The following is a 25,643-nucleotide window of genomic DNA, read 5'->3' on the forward strand; positions in this document are numbered from 1 at the left end:
CACTCCAGCCTGGGCAAAATAGTGAGACTCTGTCTCTAAACAAAAAAAAAAAAAAAGAAGAAGAAGTCATTCCCAATGTTGCTCATCAAATTATGACCATAAATATCCAGGATCAGACTAATGGCTAAAGAAACTGTGACACATCAACACCAGGCACAGAATAAAGCAGATTTTTTTGTTGTTGTTTTGGAGAGCCTCTAGGAACTTGAAAACTACATATGCCACACTCTTAAGACCCAGTGGTTCTTAATCGGGGTGTTCATTAAAATGCCAGAAAACTGAAAATACTTCTAGGTCCCATCCAAGGAGATTTTGCTTCTGATTGACTGGCTAGTGGCCTGGCCATTGGTATTTTGGAAAAGCCCTCCAAGTGATTATTTTACTTATACTCCAGATAGAAAACTCTAAATTAAAGGGGAAAAAAACAGACACCAAGTGGCATTTAAATAAATGTCAACTTTAACTTCACAAAGCATCTGATTGCATGTGGACAGAAAGAGAAGGAAAGAGGGCCCTATATCTGGATAACTTAGAAATGTGCTCCCCCTAGCAAGATATCTACCAAAATTAGAACCACATTTGAGGATGCTGGCACTGCGAGCAATATATAAATGATGCGTGTAATGTCATTTAATATGATCGTATTTTTAAAAATGAGTTGAGTGGTGTTTTCTAGCTGTTAGTTTTTCCAAATATCAATATAGAAATTAGTCTTCTGCAGCTGCAGAGGCAATTCAGTTTCCAGCTTGCTTTCATGGCCTAGAGCCATAAAGTGGCCCAGAGCATCTCTGATCCACCCCTCCCACAACCACCTAATCCAGAGACAACTGAATGCTTTGGACCATCTGATGAGAGAGGTAGCTGCATGGCAGTAAGAGTCCTGCTCTGAAGTGACAAGAGCCTTAAGGCCTAGTTTTGACTTACTGCTAACTTGCTGACACTGCATACTTGCTGAGTGATCTTGGGTGAATCCTTCCACCTCTCTGAGGTTCACTATGAAATGAGAGGTCAAGGGTCCAAACTTAAACACCTTCAGAGGTTGGGTAATATCAGTAAGTAAAATAGACCAGGCACAGCACAAAGTGGAATGGTGTGGACTGTGGCACATTGAGAACTTATGCTTCTGTAAAGGGGGCAGCCACCACTCAGTTCCTGCAGATTACTCTATCTTTGCTGAGGACAGTTGCACAGGTAGTGCACTGCAGAAGGGTAACACTTTAGAGAAGGTGTCAGTTGCATCATAGATGCAGATATTTATCCATGGCAGTTTCCCGGAAGATGTCTGTAGAAGGTTTTAAGGAAGGGGCACCTTGTAATTCGCATAAAAGGTGTTGTATGGACCGCCAGAAGTGCTGGTTATCATGTGGGAATGCAGCTCTGTAATAGTATCTTCTGGGTTTTCTTGTTATTGTTGTTTCCTGAAGAAGCTGGAAATATGGCATTTAATGAGAAATTTTCCTAATTTAAAATTTGCTGGCAACAAATTCCAAAACATGTTTAACGTTGTGTGGGCCAAACAAAACACTTCAGGAGGTCAGATTCAGGCATTGAGTTGGAGATCTCTCACCCAGATGAGTTACTGGCGTCTCAGAAACCCTCCTATTGTATGCATCTTATGTAATCTTGAAGCAATCATGAAGAAAAACTAATTACCCTGGTGAATTATATGGATATAATATGGATTATGTGGCTATATAAAGTAAGAGTGCATCCTTTGAATGATGGTATTTAACATTCTCCCTGCCCTGTGACCAACTTTGATTTGTCCTTTCTTAATATAAATGCTATTTCTCCAGAGAGGGCCTCCTAAGACTTTAATCTAACTTAGGTTCCCTCTGTTACACTTTCCTGAAAACACCTTATTTTCCTGAGTAACACCTATCAAAGTTACAGTATGAGATATCCACTGGCGTGAATGTTCGCTTAATGTCTGTTTGCTCACTCTTTGGTAACAGCCATGTTTTGTTCACTGCTATATCCCTAGTGGGGATACGCCTGGTATATATCAGACTCAGTGTAGATTTATTTTTTATGTTTTTATTATTATTATCTTATCTTTTTTTTTTTTTTTTCGAGAAGGATTCTCACTCTGTCACCCAGTCTGGAGTGCAGTGGTGCGGCCTCTGCTCCCTGCAACCTCCGCCTCCCAGGTTCAAGTGATTCTCCCACCTCAGCCTCCCGAGTAGCTGGGACTACAGGCACACGCCACCACGGCCGGCTAATTTTTGTATTTTTTTAGTAGTGACGGGGTTTCACCATGTTGGCCAAGCTGGTCTTGAACTCCTGACCTTAAGTGATCCACCCGCCTCAGCCTCTCAAAGTGCTGGGATTATAGCCATGAGCCACCCCGCCCAGCCAGTGTAGATTTATTGAATGATAGATTCATCTCGACCTCACCAGGGAAGCTTCATTTCTTCTTGGCATTGCCAATCTGACCCTTGATGCCTAGAATTTGACTTCTAGGTTTTTTATTCTGGATGATATCAGCTTTCCATGGCTGAGGATACCCCATCACCCACACACCTCTCTGAGCCAGAGAAGAGACCCAGCTCAAACCCATGACATCCAAGACATCCATACTTGGCTTGTGGCTGAAGCCCCAGTGGGTTGGGGTTGGGGGACTTACATTTTGGGTAACATACACAGACACGTTCTCTGATAGAAAGTGGGTACTGGGAGCATGGGGAGTGTTATCAGCACAGAATTAAATTCTGCCCCCTTATACCTATTTTACATTCTGATTTTATTTCATATGAGTTACAACTAATAGGCCAGCCCTCTTCCAAATTTATTGAAGAATCTTGTTGCCTTCCAAGACAAATTGCACTTTTTGATGTTGAAAAGAATTCCGTAAGGATCATTCCTAAGTACATAAAATATCAGCAAAAGCAGCTTGTTCTGCAAAGATCCCCATAGAAAGCAGCTGAGCTTGGAAAGAAGCTAATGATTGCAGGAAAAATTGTAGGAGGAGAAGGGAAACCAAAATCACAGAAAGATAACTTCTCAAGGAGCACAAGAGAAAAAGAAAGGCTGGAGGAGAGAGAGGAAAGTTAAGGAAGAAAGAGGACTGTGAAGCATGTCGGAGGCAGACAGAATCAGGGGGATGGTGCTGGTCCAAAACTCCACCCACGGTTCTTTGAGCCTCTGTCCAAGGCTCATGTTCAAGTCCAGCTGCAGATACTGCTCAGTCAGATTATAGGCTGGCCACAGAGACAGGTGGTCCCCATTAGGATTCCTGGAAGGGAGAGCAGAAACAGGGGTGAGATTTTCCTCCTCATACCCCAGGCCTTGGCATGGGGGAGACCGGGAGGTTTACTTACCTGGTTCGAGCAAAGGTAGCCCAGTATTTCATCATCTTCTGGCTCAGTAACTTCTCCTCCGTGGCTCCTTCTGAAGGAGACAATCACAAAACGCTGCTGCTCTGGGTGAGGCTCGGGAAGCCCCGGGTGCCTTGTATTTGATGAATCCCTTTCACACCCCTCCTCCCACTGGAAACTTACACTGTACCCATTTTATACATGCAGATACTGAGGCTCAGAGCAACGAGGACCTGTCCAAGGAACTGTGGCTTCTGAATGGTGGAAGCTGAACACACATCTTCCCTGTCCACCCTGTGTTCCTGCAGCCAGTCCCATGAGGCTGTAGGTTCCCTGGAGACACAGACCAGCTTGCTCCCTCTCTCTGTCTCTTTCTGTTTTCTCCTCTGTCTCTCTTCCTTCTCTCCATCCTGTCTTCCTTCTCTCTCCCTATCTCTCTCTTCCATCTCTCTTCCCTCTTCTTCTTCTCTCTCTCCCTCTCTCTCCCCTCTCTCTTCCTTCCCTCTCTCTCTTCCTTCTCTCTCCCTCTCTGTCTCCCTTCTCTCTTTCTTCCCTCTCTCTGTTCCTTCTCTCCCTGTCCTCCCTCTCTCTTCCTTCTCTCTCTCTTTCCTCTCTCTTTTCCTTCTCTCTCTCCCTCTGCCTCTCTCCTCCCACACACACATTTTTACAATTAATTTTTGTATTTCTTTATTTAAAAAGTCGAAAATCCAAAATGCAGAAAGAGATCTAATATCCAGTGAAAATGTTTCCCTTTCATCTCTTCCCTGCAGACACCCAGTGATGAGCCTCAGAGGCACTTTCCCAAAGACAGGCTCTGCAGGTACCAGCGTGTAAGCGGACACCTTTCTACACATCTGACAGGAGACTGGACACGTATTCTACATATTGCTCTTTTTATTAAAATTGATCTCATATATAGGACTTGTCACTTATCAAACTGCCATTTGTTGTTCTATGAGCATGTAATATATAAAAACATATTTATATGCAATTATATATAAATATATAATGTATATGTCATATTTCCGATCTTTTGCTGGTAAAAGCAATATTTTAGTGTGCATATATACTTTTGCACATGTGGAAGTATAATTACACAAAAACTCTAGAAGTAGAATTGCCAGGCTAAAAACTACATGCATTTTAATCTATGTTATTTATTTTTATAAAGATGGGGTCTCACTCTGTCATCCAGGCTGGAGTGTAGTGGCATGATCATAGCTCACTGCAGCTTCCAACTCCTGGGCTCAAGCAATTCTTCCTGCCTCAGCCTCCCAAAGTGATGGCATTATAGGCATGAGCCGCAACACCTGGCTAAGACTACACGCATTTTTTTTTTGTTTTATAAAACTAAAAACAATTTTTGAGACAGGAGTCTCACTCTGTTGCCCAGACTGGAGTTCAGGGCCATGATCACAACTCACTGCAGCCTCGAACTCGGGCTCAAGTGATCCTCCCACCTCAGCCTCCTGAGTAGCTGGGACTACAGGTGTGTGCCACCATGCTTGGCTATTTTTGTTTATTATTATTATTATTATTTTTTGTAGAGAAGGGGTCTTACTATGTTGCTCAAACTGGTCTGGAACTCCTGGACTCAAGCAATTCTCCCGCCTCAGACTCCCAAAGTGCTGGGATTATAGGTGTGAGCCACCATGCCCGGCCTTACATGCATTTTAAATGTTGATAGACTTCTCTATGAATGTATAAAATTGTTTCTCACACCTGCTTGAATACATTATTTCAAGTGTTTCATTTTTTTCAACCTTGATTGATGAAAAATAATTCCTTGCTAAGGATGGTCTGTAGTTCTCTTGTTATGAGGGAGGTTGAGTGGATGTTCGTATGTTTGGAAGCCACTTGTATTTTCTTTTCCATGAACTGTCTGTTTCTGTCTGTTACCCAGTTTTCAATTAGGTTATTCTTTTCTTATTAATTTTAGGAGCTCTTTAGACATCAAGGAATTTAACCTTTTGATACATATGTTGTTGACTTTTTCCAGTTTAGGGACTCCATGTACCATTACATAGTATGGGCTCAGGAATGGTTGCTGAGAAATAACAGTGACATTTATTAGGTATTCACTCTTACTTTATGGGGCTTATTTTATTTAATCCTTATGACAACCTAGGAGGAAGTTCTTTATTATCTGTGTTGTGAGGATGAAAAACTGAAATAATGAATAAACCACAGTGCACAAATACACTATATGGAACGTTCTGTCCTCTTTGTCAAGGGGCCAGTGTGAATAAGTTAAGAGCCTGCATTGTATAATGTTTCTAACTCAATATTTTAGTGATGACTCCTGTGTATAATTTTCCCTGTAATTTTTTTCTACTGATAACCTCATCTGATTGGTTTATTTTAGGCACCAAATATGTCATAAACTTAAGAATAAATGAGCTAACATCACAAGTAACAGTTCACAAGCATTTACATGAGCTCATCTGGGTGCAGACCACTTTGAGCTGGAATTATGAAAAACATGGTCCTTGCCTCTTAAAGCTTCAGGTTGTGGCCTCATGGGATTTCTGGGAAGGGGAGGGAGGGTAAGACCAGTGGTCAAAGAAAAGGAAGAAAATGTTTCTAGTATATTTTTTTAAAAAAATAGTTAGATTGCTTGAGTGCCCTGAAGTGGCCACACCTGTAGGTTTCAGTACAAAGAGAAGCCCTCAGCAAGCAACTGTCACAGCACTTTTTCATCTTGGCTTCTAAAAATGGAAGAGAGGGCATTTTCCAGAGAAAGGCTGTGTCCGCCTGTAAACCACAGAGGTGATTAAATGCCAACCCTGAAGTCCTGCAGGCACTTGCATAGTGGTGGGGTAAGCAAGGGGCTTCATGTGAACTGTGGGGGATGGCCAGTCCCTTACCGAACATAACAATGTCACCCTTCAGGAAGGCACCACCGAACACAAAGCGGACTTCATCAGCATGGTCGGCTTTGACAAAAGCTGGCTTCGTGTCTTCAAAGCACTGAGGCCGGTGCCGAAACTCATAGAAGTAGACAGGTGCACCAGCATCTGACAAAAGGTCAGGGAAGTCAGGCATGCATGCAGCACGGAGCAGGGGGCTGGCTCTGTGTCCCCACCTATCAAGTCTTGGATGTATAGACCCAGGGGTGGGACAGCTCAGAGACAGCTCACTTCCCCCTTCCTCATTTGAGGCTGGAATTTCCTGCTACAGCAGTGCTCATATCCCTAGTGATGAAGAGCTCATGTCTGAGAAGGCAGTAGTTCTGCTTCTCAAAAAAAGTCCTCTATATTTAGCCAAGATCTACTTTGTTGGGACTTTCTCTCAAAGTTCAAGTCTTTTGCCCACTATTGGAAAATACTTTCTTTTCATTACTGAACTGTAAGAGTTCTTCTATTCTGGATATGATTATTTTGTCAAATAATTGTACTATGAATTATTTTCTTCCAGTCTGTGGTCTGCCTTCTCATTTTCTTAACAATATTTTTAAGGCAAAATGTACATAAGTGAAATCTGCCATTTTAACCATTTTAAAGTATATAATTCAGTGGTTTTTAGTACATTTAGGATGTTGTGCAACTATCACCACTATTTAGGTCCAGAACATTTTCATCACCCCAAACAGAAACCTCAGACCCACTTAGCAGCCACTTCCCATTGGCCCCACTTCTCAGCTTCTGGAAAACACAATTCTACTTTCTGTGTCTATGGCTTTGCCTAATCTGAACATTTTGTATAAATGGGATCATACAACATGTGGCCCTTTGTGCCTGACTTCTTTCACTTAGCAAAATGTTTACAAGGCTCATCTGTGTTGTAGCATCCATCCGTATTTCATTTCTTTTTATGGCAAAATGATAATCCATTCTTACAATGGATATACTGAATTTTGTTTATCGATTCATCAGTTGATGAACATTTGGGTTTTAACCATTTTGGCCTATAATGAACAAGGGTGCTATGAACATTCATATACAATTTTTGTTTGAACATCAGTTTTCAATTATCTTGAGTATATCCCTAGGACTGGATTTGCTAGGTTATATGGAAACTCTATGTTTAACTTTTTGAGGAACAGCCACAACTTTTTTCCACAGTGGCTGCACTGTTTTATGGCTCCAACAGCAGTGTATGAGAGTTTTGGTTTCTCTATATCCTTCACACTTCTTACTCCTTTTCTGTTTTTTTTTCTTTTATTATTATTATTATTATTATTATTATTATACTTTAGGTTTTATGGTACATGTGCGCAATGTGCAGGTAAGTTACATATGTATACATGTGCCATGCTGGTGCGCTGCACCCACCAACTCGTCATCTAGCATTAGGTATATCTCCCAATGCTATCCCTCCCCCCTCCCCCCACCCCACAACAGTCCCCAGAGTGTGATGTTCCCCTTCCTGTGTCCATGTGTTCTCATTGTTCAATTCCCACCTATGAGTGAGAATATGCGGTGTTTGGTTTTTTGTTCTTGCGATAGTTTACTGAGAATGATGATTTCCAATTTCATCCATGTCCCTACAAAGGACGTGAACTCATCATTTTTTATGGCTGCATAGTATTCCATGGTGTATATGTGCCACATTTTCTTAATCCAGTCTATCATTGTTGGACATTTGGGTTGGTTCCAAGTCTTTGCTATTGTGAATAATGCCGCAATAAACATACGTGTGCATGTGTCTTTATAGCAGCATGATTTATAGTCCTTTGGGTATATACCCAGTAATGGGATGGCTGGGTCGAATGGAATTTCTAGTTCTAGATCCCTGAGGAATCGCCACACTGACTTCCACAAGGGTTGAACTAGTTTACAGTCCCACCAACAGTGTAAAAGTGTTCCTATTTCTCCACATCCTCTCCAGCACCTGTTGTTTCCTGACTTTTTAATGATTAAAAAAAATTATAGCCGCCCTAGTATATGACACATGCAAAAGAATAAAGGTAGATTCTTCCCTCATAGTATATAGAAAAACTAACTCAAAATGGATCAAAGACCTAAATGTAAAACTAAAACTGTAAACCTCTTATAAGAAAATATAGTGGTAAATTTCCATACCCTTGAATTTGGCAGTGGATTCTTATATATGACACCAAAAGCACAATCAACAAAAAAGTGGATGAATTCTATTTCATCAAAATTAAAAACTACTGTGCAACTTTTGTACATTATCAACAGAGTAAGAAGGCAACCCGGCAACCCACAGAATGGGAGAAAATATCTGCAAGTCATATATCTCATAAGGGATTAATTTCCACAATATATAAGGAACTCTTAAAACTCAACAACAAAAAACAACTCAATTCAAAAATGGGCAAGAGTCTTAAATAAACATTTCTCCAAAAACATATATACGAATGTCCAATAAGCACATGAAAAGATGCTCAACATCTCTAATAATTAGGAAAATGGAAATGAAAACCATAATGAGATACTACTTCAAACCCATTAGGATAGTCATTATTACAAAACAACAACAACAGAAAATAACAAGTGTTGGTCAAGGTGTCGAGAAATTGCAACCCTTGTGCATTGCTGGTAGTAATGTAAAATGGTGCAGACACAGTGGAGAACAACATGACAGTTCTTCAAAAAAATTAAACATAGAATTACATATGATCCAGAAATTCTACCTCTGGCATATACCCCAAATAACTGAAAACTGGGACTTGAACAGATATATCTACAACTATGTTCATTGCAGCATTATAGCCAATATGCAATTGTAGCCAATAGCCAATTGTTCCTTGCACAATAGCTGAATGGTGGAAACAACAGAAATGTCCATTAATGAATAAATGGATAAACAAAATGTGATATATACATACAACGGAACTTTATTCAGCCTTAAAAAAGGAGGAAATTCTGATGTATAGTACAGCATATAGGAATCCTGAGACCTTATGCTACGTGAAATAAGCCAGACAAAAGGACAAATATTGAATGATTCAACTTATATTGAGTAACTAAAGTCACTAAAGTAAAAGTCAGTCATAGAGACAGAAAGTAGAATGGTGGTTATTGGGGTCTGGGGGAAGGAGGGGTGGGTAGTTATTTTTAATAGGTACTGATTTTCAGTTTGGGATAATAAAAACGTTCTGAAGATGTATAGCGGTGATGGTTGTACAACAATATGAATGTACTTGATACCATTGAACTATACATTTGAAATGGTTAAAATGGTAAAATTTTTATTAAGCATATTTAACTACAATTTTTAAAATGTAAAAAAGAGTATGCCATTTCATTTATAAATATTTGTGAATTTTCCAGATTTCCTTTTGTTATTGATTTCTAATTTCATTCCCTTGTGGTTGAAGAAGATACTCTGCATGATTTCCATCCTTTTACATTTATTGGGATTTGTTTGGTGACCTAACATATGGTTTATTCTGGAGGATGTTGCATGTGCACTTGAGAAGAATGTGGAATCTAAGGTTACGGGGTGGAGTATTTGGCTGCATTTAAAATAGTTGATTTAAAGTCTATTACTTTAGGAGTTCCATTACTCCTTAAAGCTATAATGTTTGTTCCATTACTACATATGGCTAAGATGTTGGGGAAGACATTTCTAGAAAGAAAAAATCCTTGGGGATGGCGCCCAGAAAATTATAGGGAGATGAGAATTTTCTACATGGTCCTGAAGAAGGGGAAGAAACAGAAACAACTGATCAACATTCCCAAACTCTGAAAGGCAGGTGAATGATGCAGGTCCCCATGGCATGTTTCCATCCAGACACACCTGGGAATGCCCTCTCCATGAGGGAACAGAGGCAGAGAAGGCAGCCGGTCAGTAGACAACGTGGATTTCCGTGGCCACCAGCCTCACTGGGCTGTGGTCCTGGAGCGGGGTGCTCAGATACTTACCTCTGTGATATCGAGCTGTGATCAGTGCAGGGACCACAAAGAACACATCTCCAAGCAAGTCCAGAAGACTGTCTCGGATTTCAGTCAGGGAGTGCTTGTTATGGAAGTATTCATTAGCCACAAGGTGCAAATACTGAGGCGGGATGTGCTATAAAAAAAAATCGTAGTCCTAGGAGATCCAGGTCAACCACAATGGCCAACACGTTAAACACTCACCTGTGCAGGTATGATTCTGAATGCTTTACCCACATGGCTTCATTTAACCCACACAGCAACCCTATGATGCAAGTATCAAAACTAGCCCCGTTTCACAGATTAAGAAACTGAGGCTTAGAGAGGTGAAGTGGTTGGGTCCAACTGGAAGAACCATGATTCTTTCACAAGTCTATTTGCATCCAAATCCCATGCTCCTGACCACAGGCTTCTCTCTCGTGTCTCAGAATGAGTCACTCCTGGGCAGAACTGGCTGCATCATTGTGGAGCTCAGTGCAAAGTAAAAACATAAACTGCTTGTTCAAAAAATCATTAAGAATTTCAAGATGGCAACAGAGGAGCATTAAACCAAATGTAGGACCCTTCTGAGCAACAAGGTCCTCTGTGACTACACAGGCAGAACATCCATGAAACCAGCCCTGCTCCTGGTACCAGTGCTGCCTCCAGCCCTTAGCTATTATCTTACCTAAGCTAGTTGGTCTCTTGGAGCCTCAGTTTCCTCCTCTGTAGAGATGTGGAGGATTATATGAGATGTGAAGAGAAAAGTATGCTGCTTGGCCCAGAGCAGTTCTTTAGTCCTGTTGTTTCCCCCAGGCCCCATTGCTCAGTGCCTTAACAGGACATTCGATGCTTCTCTGACCTGGCACCAGCCTGCCTCCCAGGCTTCTCCCTCTCAACTTTCCCTAGGCACTAATGGCAGAGAGTGCATGGTAAATTCCATGGAGATTCAGGGATCTGGTACTCTAGGAAATGCTGGAAAAGTGTTGCAGCTCAAACCCCTACCACTAAGACAGCAGCCCTTGATGGGTTTCTTTGGAATTTGGAGGCGAGGAAGTGTACACCACATTGGGGAATGCTGCTCAGACTCGTTTATTGGGTCCTCAGGAGGCTGGTGGTTTTTAATCAGGCCAGAGCAAGGGAGGCCTCTGCAGTAGGTCCAGTCTATGGTATAAGGGCCTGGCCTCTTTGGCCATATAGCCAGCAGACTCCATGGTGCTGGAGATGTCCAAGGTGGGTATAGATGCTGTGTGGAGTCTCAGGTGAGTCCCCATAGGACAGTCAGCATGCAAAATCCTAGGGTTCTGGGGTAAGACTATGACTTCTGCATCAGAGAACTACTTACTGTTTAAAAAGCAGCCCCTAGCATGCCACCGTGCCTAGGAGAAACACATGCCCTTCCATTCCTCTTGCACCTTCCCGCACAACCTACTTCCCACTCTACTTGAAATGTCCTTCTGCTCAGTTGTTCCCCTCCCCTAAGACTCAGATCAATGAGCATCTTCTCCATGAGGTCATCTCCAATCCACCTGAGAATTCCACTGTATAACTTATATCATCAATATCTCTCAAACCTTAGTCCCAATTCATCATCAGATAGCTGCAACTCATCAAACACCCCTCCACCAAGGGGGCCTGAGGGATATCTGCCTGTAGTGTTTTCTTTCTGTTTTCTTTCTTTTTTTTTTTTTTTTTTTTTTGAGACAGAGTCTCTCGCTCTGTTGCCCAGGCTAGAGTACAGTGGCGAGATCCTGCAGCTTCAAATTCCCGGGCTCGACAATCCTCCTGCTTGGCCTCCCAAGTAGCTGGCACCACAAATGCACACCACCAGGCCTGGCTAATTTTTTTTATTTTTTGTAGAGACAAGGTCTTCCTGTGTTGCCCAGGCTGTTCTTGAACTTCTGGGCTCAAGCAATCCTGCTGCCTTGGCCTCCCAAAGTGCTGGGATTGCAGATGTGAGCCACCGTGCCCAGTTTCAGAGGGCTTTTTCTAAAATAGAAATCAAATAATGTCCTTCTTCCTTCTGTTCTCAGTCTTTAGGATGAAGCCTATGCTCATTACATAGCTTACAACAGCTGAAAGCATTCTCTCCTGCTGCAGCCAACCCTCAGCTGATCTCTTCACATCCCTCTGCTCCCAGTTGGTCCTCTTGGTTCTTCCCAGTTTCTCCACCCACCCCTTCCATCACCAGACAAGCTCCATTAATCCTCCAAACCCTTCTCCCCAAGACAGCCGCCTGTCCCCTCCTGTGGGCACCACAGGGCCTTGGACATTCCTATGCTTCCTGTGTACTCTTTTGAAGTGTCTTGTCATCTCTGTCCACCCCACATTGCACCCCAGTGCCCAGGGAAGTGCAGGGGCATGTGGACACTCACTAAACATGTGTTCCATGGACAAGTGAACGAAATGAACATCGGCACTCAGTCCACACTGAGTAAACGTTTATGGAAAAAGAGGAAGATGGAAAAAGGAGAAAAGGAAGGAAGGAAAACAATCCATCTCTATATCCTAGTGTCTAGAGTAAGACCAGATACTGCTAAGTTTGTGCAGTGAATGAATGAATTAGTGATGGAACAATAAATGAGTGAATGAACGAGTAAATGACTGGTCTTGCAGAACCTGGCCTGATGCCTGGCTGGTGTGTAGTGAATACAGATCCCCAGTCCCATGTGTGTTTCAGCATTCAGAGCTTTTCAGTCTGTAGGTAGATAATGTAGCACCTATGCTGCATGTTATGACACAGGCTCAGGGTGGGGGAAACACCCCAATACCCACATTAATGCATCCACAGAGAAACATCTGAATAGTGGGATAAATAAAATGAATAAATGTGTGGGATCAAAAATGACTGATAGCCACAAATCAGTCGAGGTCTGGTTCGGCTGCTGGGTGAGTTACAAAAAGCCTCTGGGTTTTTGGAGCTCTTTCAGGTCGGGGATTGTGGATTGGGTTGGTGGGCCTATTGATATAGTTTCGACCTGTGTCCCCCACCAAATCTCATGTTGAATTGTAATCCCTAATGTTGGAGGCGGGGCCTGATGGGAGGTGATTGGATCGTAGGGGCGGTTTCTCATGAATGGTTAGCACCATCCCTTTGGTGCTGTTCTCATGATAGAGTTCTCACGAGATTTGGTTGTTTAAAAGTGGGTGGCACCTCCTCCCTCTCTCTCTTCCTCCTGCTCTGGCCATGTAAGACGTGTCTTCTTCCCCTTCACCTTCCACCATGATTGTAAGTTTCCTGAGGCCTCCCGAGAAGGTAAGCAGGTGCCAGCATCATGCTTCCTGTACAGCCTGCAGCATCATGAGCCAGTTAAGCCTCTTTTCTTTATAAATTACCGAGTCTCAGTTATTTCTTAATAGCAGTGCAAAAGTGGACTAATACAATTATGCTTAGTAAAGTTCTACTGAATGGCTGAGTGAGTGAGGAGTGTCTGTGCCCTTGGCTCCTCCTGCTGAGTGTGACCCAGGGCTATCTGTTAAGTGCATGTGTCTCTGGAGTACTGCAGCCTCCCAAGCTACTCACCAGGATGTTTTGTATCAGATGGAGGGCAAGGGACTTGTTGGAGCCACTGAGGATCTCAGGAGCCTCCTTCTGTGGAGAGAAGCAGTGCCCTCTGTAAGCCATCTGGTCATCAGAAGGTAAATCCATCTCCCCAAGGGCCTGAGTAGCCGACTTTCACAGGGGAAGATGGATAAGGAGCCCTCAAGCCCAAGCAGCCACGTGTGGAAGTGGCCTCAGTGTGCTTGTCAGATAGTTAATTTCTTCTCATTTTTGATAAAAGGCAGAGGTTGCTTGTCATTCCACCTGCAACCTTGTGGGGCACAAGCGGCCACCTTGTGGGAAGGCTCCCATTATGGGCTTAATTGTGGCCCCCTTAAAATTTACACATTGAAGCCTTAACCCCCTGCAATTCAGAATGAGACTGTTTGGAGATAGTACCTTTAAAGGGGTGATTATGTTAAAATGCGGCTGTTAGAGTGGGTCCTAATCCAATCTGGCTGACGTCCTTATGAGAAAAGAAGGTTTAGACACACAAAGCAATATCAGCACCTTGATCTCAGACTTCCAGCCCCTAGAACTGTAAGAACATGAATGTCTGTGGTGTAAGCCTCCCAGTCTATGGTATTTTACTATGGCAGCACTGACTGCCTAAGAGGCCCCAACTTGGCTTTGACACCAAGTTCAAACAGAAGCCAGAAAATTTCCAAACTGGTGTTTGTTGTTCTCCTTCTAAGAGAAGCCACAGTGGGAGGTCAGGCAGTGGTGGTGAGGCTGGTGACTGAAAACACAGGCTCCCTGCGCTGCCCTCACCAGCTGAGAACTTGGCAAGGGACTCTACTCTTCCTGCCTCAGGCTCCTCATCTGTAAGATGGAGTTTGCAATAAGTACCTCCTGTGAGGGTGGTGATGAGAACTGAGCGAGTTGATATTTGTAAAGCTCTTACAATGGTACTTGGTATGTAGTAAGTGCTTCATGTGATTATTTGTTAAATTACCACTTTCTGGCAAAATTACAGCTTTAAAACGTGAGGCAGCAGAAATGCTATCCACTTGACAAATGATTTTTCTTGGTATGTTTTCTGCTGAAAATCTTGGGGTAATGAATACTAGGGCTGCACCTGTCTCCTGGAATCTCAGGGAATCCTCAGAGTCATTTAAATTATCCACAAGCGTATTTTAACTACTAAAAACCTTCTCTGTACATTAAGGAGCTGGGATTTGTTTCTTGGGGATTTCCTGTGGTCTCTAACAGCTAGCAATGGGTTTAACTGCAAATTCACATGGAATTTCAGCACCCACTCAGGCTTTTGAGCTCTGCAAATTCTGTCACTTGAATAACTCCAATATCTAGCATTTACTGAGCACTGACTATACGCCAGGCTGTTTGATGTATACCTGTGAGGCAGGTGCTAAGATTAGCCCTATTTCACAGATGAAGGAATGGAAGTTTAGAGAGGGTGGGCAACTCCCCTAATATCACACAGCAGGTAAGCAGAGAACTTGATATTTAAAGGGAGAACCTAGGCTGGGTCCCAGCCCATGCCTGTAATCCCAGCACTTTGGGAGGCTGAATCAGGTGGATCACTTGAGGTCAGGAGTTGGAAACCAGCCTGGCCAACATGGTGAAACCCTGTCTCCACTAAAAATACAAAAAAAAATTAGCTGGGCATGGTGGTAGGCACCCGTAATCCCAGCTACTCGATAGGCTGAGCCAGGAGAATCACTTGAACCCAGGAGGTGGAGGTTGCAGTGAGCCAAGATCACACCACTGCACTCCAGCCTCGGCAACAGAGAGAGACTCTGACTCAAAAATTAAATTAAATTAAATTAAATTAAATTAAATTAAATTAAATTAAAAAGGCAGAGTCTAAATGCATAAAAATCATACACCCCTGTCTCCTTACTAGCCAGGAGATGTTAGAAAGCCACTTTAGCTGCTCTGAGCCTCAGTGTCTTTAAAATAGGGAAAATCATGCCTGTTTTCAAGTTGTTGCTTTGATGGCCTGTGCTTGGCACTGGGAGGCACTGGGGAACTGGTCATAGTAGTTACAGTGGTGATTGTCATCACTAGCACCTGCCTTCTTCTTTCTAACGCACACCCAGAAATCACTGAAAGGCCTTACTTAAGCCATGAACTAGTGATTCAGTGGGCTTGTCTGCAACATGAGGACAAAAATCCCTAGTCCCACTTCAAAACATTGCCCTAGAGGTCAAATTAATAATGGCAGAACATGCTTTCACAACTCAGTGAACTCGGGACTCTGGTTCTAGACAGCCAACAACTAGCTTTGTAATTTGACAAACTTCTTTATTTCTTAACCCTATTTCCTCCAGCTTAAAATAAGGAGGTCAATCTATATAAATGAGCTTCAACAGTATTAGGAATTTGAAGTCTCCACTCTTCTGAGGACAGATGAAAAGTTTATTTCCAATGAAGAAAGTCTTCCTATGCCACAGAATCAAAAAATCATGGGTCTTTCCCAGCACCTGGGCCTCAGCTCAACACTCTCTCCCTAGAAGTGCCTTTCCTGACCACCTGTTATCCTCCCTAAAGATACCTTCTCTCCCCACTTGTGTCCTTCATAGCGTCTATCACTCTCTGAAATCATCTTCTCAACCTCGTGTCTTATCTGTCCCTCCCCACCAGAGTGTAAGCTCCCAGAAAGCTCGTATGCTCAGTTTTTATAAGCCTCTAATAAATGCTCAGTATATACTTGTTGAAAAAATAAAATGATTTAACAATTTTGCAGCTTATACAACCATCGCATTCTCAGATTTCAAAATGCCAGAACCAAGGCTGGATGTAAAAAATTTAAAGGACTGAAGTTTTTCAAACCTATCTGAATGTCAGCTCTGAAGTGGTAACTGCATTTTTTGGAAACGATAATTTATAATATTGTTTGAACAAAGACCAAATGGACCCATCACCTCTTTCCTTTTTATATAGTTGTTTCTTCCACCCTAAACCTCATCACATGAGAAGCAAGGCAGACACTTGCTGTGACTGGCCCGGTCCTCACTTGCCCTCTTTCAGAGAGAGGAAAGGTGATCACTGTGTGCTTGGCTGGTGGGCTCCAGCACTTACAACACCTGTTGTCTTCTGTGGAAATGCCCAGCTGTTGAAGCCGAGAGCTGCATCGCTGTTTGAGGGAGTGGCAGTATGGACAGCCAGAATTCTTACCATAGGCAGCAGGAAGCCACACTCGTGGTTATTGACTCCGATGATGGAAGGAATTGCTTTAAATGCTTTCTGAGACAATAGATCTAGAGGCTCATTAGGAAAGAAATCACCATCAACCACTCGAGTGAAAGACTGTTTTCTGTAATAAGGAAGAAAAAAAAATCATCAGCTATCATCAGCTATTTCTGTTCACAAAATCTGCTGTCCCAAATCCTGGCCAAGCAAAGCCAATCCAGTCTAGCACTGGCTTAGATGCACTTAAAAAGTAAAAACAAACACTATGGGCCCAGCTCAGTATATCAGTCCCTGGCAGCTATGCCATGTACTTGGGTGAGGGGTAGCTAAACTCGTCTGTGCTTTATTTTCTCATCTGCTAAATGGGAATAATAATAATATCTACCAAGAAAAACAGTGGTCTGTTATATGGTTTGGCTGTGTCCCCACCCAAATCTCAAATTGTAGCTCCCATAATTCCTACATGTTGTGGGAGGGACCTGGTGAGAGGTAATTGAATCATGGGGGCAGGTCTTTCCCAAGCTATTTGCATGATAGTGAATAAATCTCATGAGATCTGATGGTTTTATAAAGGGGAACTCCCCTGCACAAGCTTTTTTTTTTGCCCACCGCCATGTAAGATGTGCCTTTGCTCTTCCTTCACCCTCTACCATGATTGTGAGGCCTCCCCAGCCATGTGGAACTGTGAGTTTATTAAACCTCTTTCCTTTATAAATTACCCAGTCTCAGGTATGTCTTTATTAGCAGCATGAGAAGAGACTCATACAGCCTAGCCCAGAGATTCTCAAAGTGTGGTTCCTAGACCAGCAGCATCAGCATCATCTGGGAACTTGTTAGAAATGCACACCCTCAGGCCCACTTCAGGCTCCTCAGTAAGAAACTCTGGGGTTGGGGTGTAGCCCAGGAACCTTCTTGTAGCCAGTCCTCCAGGTGATCCTGATGCATGTTCAAGTTTGAGAACCACTGGCCAAATGCAGAGGGAAAAATGGTGGTAGATGGAGTGGTCAGGACTATAGAGGTTGTAGGAGACTGCAGGTGTCCCCCTGAGACACAGTGCCTTGGACATGTCTGGATATTTTTTGGGTCTCAGAAAGCAACACTCAGCCCTAATCATGGTTTCTTTAGGTTTCTGTTTTGAGATTTGGGTAGAAAGGAGCACATGAGAGAGTTCGACACATCAGGTCCAGGACTTATTATCCATTTCACTGAGTCTAGCATGGCTCCGAGTGGACATTCAGTACAAACCACATAACTAGCAAATGTTGAAATCTGAAAGATAATGATCTTGTCTGTTCAAAGACTGTCATCAAAGGCTCTCAAGATTGGAAAGGACATAAAAGATCACCCAGTCCAATTAACTGTCACTGATTGAAAGTTTTTCAGCAGTCAGCTAGATTTTGCTTGAATACCTGGAGAGGTGGGCATCTCACCACCTTGTAAAGGAGCCCAGTCCTTTTCCAGACAACTGAGGTCTTGAAAAGTTTTCAGTTACACAAAACTAAAATGACTTCCTAATATAACTTCCAGATCCTGATTTTGACTTCAGCTTCTGGAAGCAAGCATAACAAGTGTGGTCCCTCTCTCCAGTGAGATGCTTTCGGGGACTTAGAGACAAGCCTTGTACTTTGCTGAATCTTCTCCAGGGTAAGTTGCATCCCTGCCCCAACAATTTTCTTAAATTACCTACAGGGGTTCTATACCCCTACTTTTTTTTTTTTTTTTTACAGCTGTTACCAAGTACCCCAATCCTCCTCTTTTCTATGTTCCAAATTCAAATAAATAACAGAGGGGTAGGATTTGTTCATCTCTCCATTCAAAGGGCAAGCCTGCCCCAAAAACTGCCCCCTCTGTCCTCACCTGGCTGAGGGTCAGCAGCTCCTTGGAGGATTTTGTCCTCAGGCACCTCAGCAGGGCCTCAGAGTCTGATGCATTGTTACCACAGAAATGTGCAACCACTTGCAGCTATTTTGTAGAGAAGGACCGGGTTAAAGCATGATATTGAAAGCATCTAGGAGAATGAAAGCTTGAAAATGCCCTCCAATCAGCCACAGGCTGGCCCTCCATATATGAGTCCATCCTGCTACCACTGCCTAGACCCACGCCCCTATAATGGAAGGTGAACATGGTGGACAAGTTTCCCACTGCATCACCCTCAGTCTCTTGCCTGGCTCTTCTTGTCATCTTTAGTAAACACCACAGCTGGAGATGGGAGTTTGTCAGTCTGTGGCTGTAGAATGGAATCAAGATTTCTGGTTACAAAGAGATCAGTCCTGTGAGCTTGGCTGCATTGGTATTTTGCCCCTCCGGAGTCTAGAAGCCCAACCTTGAGGTGCTGAATGAAGGCAAACACCAAGAACGAGGAGCAGCTTTGGAAGCTCCTTCATTGTCAGTAGAGGCAGGACTCCAGATCGGATTCTCAGCTTGTCAGCCCTGCCCAAGCCCCAGGCCCACTCACAGCCTGGAATGTCCTACCTGTCTTTTTCCCTGCCTCTATACCAATCCTTTTCATTCTTTAAGGCCCAACTCCTTCCCTCCACGATGTCCTTTCAGGGCATTGCAGCCCCCAGAAACCCCTTCCTCATCCAATCTCCTATAAGCTCGATGTTCCCCACCTTCCATGCCTGGCCCATTGCTGAACATCTGCTTTCCTTGTCACCGAACCTCCATATGTGTAGAACTCACTCGCTGAAAGTAGTGGTTCTTAATCTTCTGGGAGTCATGGATACTCTGAGAATCCAGTCAAAGTTACAGACCCTCTCCCTGGGAAAACGTGCAAGCATGTGGAGTCTCGTGCAATTGTGGAACACTTCCCAAACCTATCCATGGATTCCAGGATTTAATCCTATCCATGGATAGGTGATAAAAAGATTATATTGCCCTCAAATTAGGATGTGCTTTCTCCACTGATAAATCCCAAAGTTCTAACAGAGCAGGGAAAACAGTGGGCACTCAATGATGTGTGTCAAATGAATAAATATATGCCCAAATTGAAAATAGCTTTATGGAGAATGTTACTAAAATCAATATTTCTGTGTATTGAGGGAAATTTTTTTTTAATTGTATAACTCTATGTTTCTGCTCTTGGTATATACTGTTATTTTCTGTAAGATGTTTAAGAAAATTTACCACAAAAATGATTGATACTCAAGAGATGGCTCCACAGCTCAGTGCTTAATTAATATGCATTGAATGAAACAGCTCATTCATTAACTCATTCATCCAGAACATTTATGGCTGCTTGATATATACCAGGTATTATGCTGGGGGCCTGAAGGACAGAGAGATCCTGGTCTCTAGGGCATCACTATCTAGTAGATAATTAAGACAAGAGACAGATGACAAATATCGTGGGATAGATCCCCCTTATAATCCCATGCCAAACAACATTAATCAGTCACAGCATTATTTCCCACTGAGCTGGAAACAGCCTCTGAATCTTTCTTAACATAGTGCCCTGGGTATTCATTCCCAGTAGAGTAGCGTAGGCACGGAAGAACTGTATAGGATACAAGAGACTGAGTTATCTATCACAAGCAAAGAATAACGGGTAAGACATAAGAACCATAACGCACATACACACACACTTGTGCACACCAGTGTGTGGCATTGTGTAGCTAGACCCATTTCCTGTTGAACCAGACCTTTCATGGAGGAACAAGGTTCACCTTGGGCCAGCATGAGGTTCCTTGGGCATGGTCACTAAGGAAAGCCAAACACATGGTGAGAAGGTGCCTGACCACATTCTCTGCTAACTGAGGAGAGGAAGCTGGCAAGGTGTTAACAGTATACGTACATCCTCACTCTTCTCATAATCATGGGCCTTCAGGTAAGGGATGATGGCCACCCCAGTCTCCATGATGGCTTTGTGGAATAAGCCTTTGGCCATGGGAGACAGTACCTGGAGAGAGAACACAGAAGACCCAGGAAAGGTTACTCCCCACCGACACACATACCATTCATCCCTCTTCAAAGAAACCTTCCCAGGAAGCCTCCTTAAAAGCTCTAAGCTTAGAGGGGAAGAAAGCCCTGGTTTGGGGGTTAAAGGACTAGCTTTGAAGGTTTGGGCAAGTTACTTAACCTCTCTGAGCCCCTGGTTCTTCACAGACTTTGACTTCAAATGTTCAGGCATGTGATTTTTAGCTCCTTCACTTTCTACCTAGGTAACCTCAGACAAGTTGTTTAATATTTCTTTATTTCTTTTTTCTCTCTCTTTTTTTTTTTTTTTTTTTTTTTTTTTGAGATGGAATCTCGCTCTGTGGCCAGGCTGGAGTGCAGTGGCGCGATCTCAGCTCACTGCAACCTCCAACTCCCAGGTTCAAATGATTCTCCTGCCTCAGCCTCCAGAGTAGCTGAGATTACAGGTGCACACCACCATGCCCAGCTAATTTTTGTATTTTTAGTAGAGACGGGGTTTCACCATGCTGGCCAGGATAGTCTCAATCTCCTGACCACTCACCTCGGCCTCCCAAAGTGCTGGGATAACAGGCATGAACCACCGCACCCAGCCAAGTTGCTTAATATTTCTGAGTATCCGTTCACTCCCCTGTAAAACTGGAGTAAAAATTGAGCCCGTATCACAAAACTGTTGTAAGGAGCAGGGGAGGGGGAAGTAATAAACATAGAACTCTTTACAGAGGGTCTGGTCAAATTTTGCTCATGAAATAATGGTTGTTATAATATATGAAAAGTTAGGTTAATATAATCCACCTTAGAAGGTAATTTTGAAGACGTAAAAAGACCACATATATTGTCAAGCGCTATTCAGCAGAAGCTCTCTTAACTCACCACTATGTTACTGATTTCTGCAATTAACCTGCCAACTGATGCCAAGGAAATGCTGACCACTCTGAGCCAGTGGACCATTTTCTAACACCTCTGTACATTTCTCTTCTCACCAGTTTCTTGCCAAGAATCAGGTGTGTTTGCTTCCAAACCTGTTTTGTCAGTTTCACTTGTTATTGTAATTACATAATCAATGAAATATCATGAGAACAAATGAACTGTATGTGTATAAAGAAAATCAAATTATGTCTGGAAAAAAAATTCTTGATAAAGGATGGCTAAAAAATATTGCTGTCAGGCCAGGCATAGTGGCTCATGCCTGTAATCCCAGCAATTTGGGAAGCCAAAGCAAGAGGATCACTTGAGCCCAGAAGTTCAAGACCATCCTGGGCAATATAGCTAGACCCCATCTCTAAAAAAAAAAAAAAAGAATTAGCTGGGCATGGTGGCGCATGCCTGTAGTCCTAGCTCCTTGGGAGGCTGAGGCAGGATGATTGCTTATGACCAGGAGTTTGGGCTGCAATGAACTATGATCACCCCACTGCTTGCCAGCCTGGGCAACAGAGTGAGACCTTGTCTCAAAAAAATATATTGCTGTCACTGGGCACGGTGGCTCATGCCTGTAATCCCAGCACTTTGGGAACCCATGGTGGGCAGATCACCTGAAGTTGGGAGTTTGAGACCAGCTTGACCAACATGGAGAAACCCCATCTCTACTAAAAACACAAAATTAGCTGGGCATGGTGGCACACACCTGTAATCCCAGCTACTCAGGAGGCTGAGGCAGGAGAATTGGTTGAACCCGGGAGGCGGAGGTTCTGGTGAGCCTAGATTGCGCCATTGCACTCCAGCCTGGGCAACAAGAGCGAAACTCCATCTCAAAACAAAACAAAACAAAAAAACCATATATGTGTGTGTATGTATATATATACTATACAGATATATAGATATAGATATAGATATATAGATATACATCTCTCTATATATATTGCTGTCAAATTGTGTGTGGACAAGAAAGAAGTAAAATATTTGCAGGAAAAGTATAAAAATCCCAAATGCGCTAAAGTCAGACTGCTTTGCAGGCATCTTTAAGTTTGTGCCCACTGTAAAGAAACTGAAACTGCGATTTGAGGACAGTGAATTTTGCAGGTGGTTTATGCAAGACAGTCCATGTTGGAACTCCAGTCAGCAGACCAACTCTGCAAACATAAGGCCCTGTATCAAACTGTTGGTGAGGAAATATACATTTTATGGTTTAAATTAAAATAAAATATTTATATGCATCTTTTGGCATTTCATGCCTTAGCTGAGTTTCCTATTAAACAAGTAATAGCCACTCTGGTAATTGAATACTAGGGTTTCTCCTCTACAAATATAAGGGATTTTTCCTCAAATTATTATTCACTATGTGACCTTAGGTGATTTATTTAAACTTTCTCAGTGACAGCTGTCTTGTCCATGAATTGAGACTGAGCCCCTAACTCATAATGTGTTGTCAGGCTTGAAAAAGACAATGTGTATTAAAGTGTTTGTTCAACATGAAGGCACCAATCAAATGTTAGTGACTCATCATCATTTTTGGAACCTCCCGCACTGAGATTCATTCAAATCACAAAGCAGAGAACTCACAAGACTAGAAACACTTATGGCTCCTGCAGACTCGCCAAAGATGGTCACAGAGCTGGGGTCCCCACCGAAGAACTCGATGTTCTTCTGGACCCAGGACAGAGCAGCTACCTGGTCCTTGAAGGCCCAGTTCCCCAGAGCGTGCTGATCCCATGTGCTGAAGACACGAGGCAGGGTGAGAATTCTCAGTCAGCCATGATGTGTTTCCCACAGCCCTGGAAGTTCTCAGCAGAGGCTGTGGGCAGGTGTCAGTGGGGAGGGGACTGAGAGTCAGAGCCCTGGAGGAGCTGGGGAAACCAGACTCAGTTCTCACACTTTGCTGAGATTTGGATTTCTTTGAGGATTTGATGAAAGCTATGCACCCAAGAAAAATGCACATTCAATATTGTAGGTGCAATTTCAAGTATTCACAGGTTCCTCAGAATCCATGAATCCCAATCCATGAATCCTGTGTTGCCCAGGTTTGTCTGGAATCCGTGAATCCATTCCTGAGAGTTGATCTGTACTAGAAAGCAATGGTTTCCTGAGCACAGAATTTTCCATGAAACTAAATTAATAGTAGTCATAAGAACAGTAACAAGCTGGGCACGGTGGCTCATGCCTGTAATCCCAGCACTTTGGGAGGCTGAGGCGGGCAGATCACGAGGTCAGGAGATCGAGACCATCCTGACTAATATGGTGAAGCTCCGTCTCTACTAAAAAAAAAAATACAAAAAAATTAGCTGGACATGGTGGCAGGCACCTGTAGTCCCAGTTATTTGGGAGACTGAGGCAAGAGAATGGAGTGACCCCGGGAGGCGGAGCTTGCAGTGAGCCGAGATCGTGTCACTGCACTCCAGCCTGGGCAACAGAGCAAGACTCTGTCTCAAAAAAAAATAAAAATAAAAAAAATAAACAAACAAACAAAAAACAATAACAGCAGCTGCAGCATGTACCAGACACTGTTTTAAGGGCTTTAAGGCTAATACTCCTACAGCCCTCATGCCTATGAGGTAAGTGGTGCTGGTTTTTCTCTCTTTGCTTCTTTGGGTCTTCCCCACCCTTCTCTGCCGTGCCCCCCAAAAGCTGACCTCTAGGAATGGCATCACCCAGGCCTCAGCTGTGTGCCATGAGGGTGGGCTAGAGAGACTGCAATGTTTATCTCCCCACCCCGTGCTCCTTCTCTGCTGGGAAGTGTTTGCGCAGAGTCTGCTTTTCTCCACAGCAGCACCTCATGCCAACGCCCTTCCACTAAATCTGTGAGCCTGCTGTCAGGAGACCAACAGATACATCAACTCTTTAATTCAGGCAAAGAGAAGTTAAACCCCCTTGCCCAAGAGCTAGAAAGCTGCAGTTTTGGGATCCCACGCCCCCATGCTGCTGCTCCTGCACAATTGCATGTTTCCCGGGATGGAATTAATGGGAGAACAAATGAAACAAGTGGAAATGCCATAGAACCAAAGAAATGTCTAGACCAAAAGCATGCATGCAGTGCACACTATATATGCACGTCATCCTAGGGCACATTCTACTCCCCTCCATTTTCCAGTTCCCCAGACTGCTCCTTCCCCTGGGTCGCCTCCACTGTCTATGACCACTGAGCCGGCTCTGACTCCACCTTCTCTCTCCCAGGCCCCTGCTCAAGGGTCAAGCCCTGCCCATTTTACCTCCATTCTACGGTGGCTCCCACCCTGGTCCCCGTTTCTCCAGCTCTGTTTATCCTGAGAAGCGTATTATACCTCAGTGGTTACTATCTCAGCCTCGAGCACAGGATTCACAGCCTGGCCACTTCTTATCTGGGGGACCTTGGGCAAGTCACTTAACCTGCTTTGCCTCAATGGTTCTCATGTCTAAAATGGGGATAATGATAGTGCCCACTCCACATGGTTGTGAAGATGGACAGTGCCAGGCAGACAATAAGCATGTCATATTCACACGTTATATACATGTTAGCTACTGCTTTTGTGGTTGAATGACCCCATGGCCTGCATCAAGACAGTGCCTCCCCAGTGGGGCTCCCTATCTGCAGCTGGGCACCCCTGGCTCAGCATCTACTCTGCTCCAGAGTGAGGTTCCTGGTACGCTACTCTGAGAAAGGTACTCCTGGTCCCTCAATCTGTATTGGGTAAAGCCCAAACTCCACGTATGGCCTGGCATTCAAGGCCTTTCCCTATCAGGCCTGTCCTTGCCTTCCCTTATCCATCTCCTGCTGTAGCTTCATCTACCTATGATGAAAACCAGATACGATAAGCAATTATTGAAAGCTCTTCTACCAAAGGAATCTTATGCAGAATCCTTATATAGAGAGCAACTAGAAGTGTAATTACTCTGGTCAGAGCACCCCGTCAGCCTCTTCTGCCTGCAAAGCACTCCCAGAGCCACATTCCAGGGCTACAGGCCCAGGGCAGTTTGCAAAAG

The 25,643-nt window shown here is 43.5% G+C and overlaps 1 protein-coding gene across 1 annotated transcript in view; it reads right to left on the reverse strand.

Annotated features, from left to right (window-relative positions):
- Positions 1-2,934: 2,934 nt before the first annotated feature.
- The window catches only part of CES5A (carboxylesterase 5A), a 110,086-nt gene continuing 87,377 nt past the window's right edge, over positions 2,935-25,643 (reverse strand). The window contains exons 6-15 of the mRNA XM_054452757.1: positions 23,250-23,403; positions 20,632-20,736; positions 18,696-18,800; positions 17,698-17,801; positions 16,824-16,962; positions 13,665-13,733; positions 10,151-10,298; positions 6,185-6,334; positions 3,321-3,390; positions 2,935-3,235 (exon numbers count right to left, since the gene is read on the reverse strand). Of these exons, the coding sequence (XP_054308732.1) occupies positions 3,004-3,235; positions 3,321-3,390; positions 6,185-6,334; positions 10,151-10,298; positions 13,665-13,733; positions 16,824-16,962; positions 17,698-17,801; positions 18,696-18,800; positions 20,632-20,736; positions 23,250-23,403 (1,276 nt within the window). The 3' untranslated portion in view covers positions 2,935-3,003. The remainder of the gene's footprint in view (positions 3,236-3,320; positions 3,391-6,184; positions 6,335-10,150; positions 10,299-13,664; positions 13,734-16,823; positions 16,963-17,697; positions 17,802-18,695; positions 18,801-20,631; positions 20,737-23,249; positions 23,404-25,643) is intronic.

Source organism: Pongo pygmaeus, chromosome 18 (assembly GCF_028885625.2).
Source record: "Pongo pygmaeus isolate AG05252 chromosome 18, NHGRI_mPonPyg2-v2.0_pri, whole genome shotgun sequence".
NCBI lineage: Eukaryota > Metazoa > Chordata > Mammalia > Primates > Hominidae > Pongo > Pongo pygmaeus.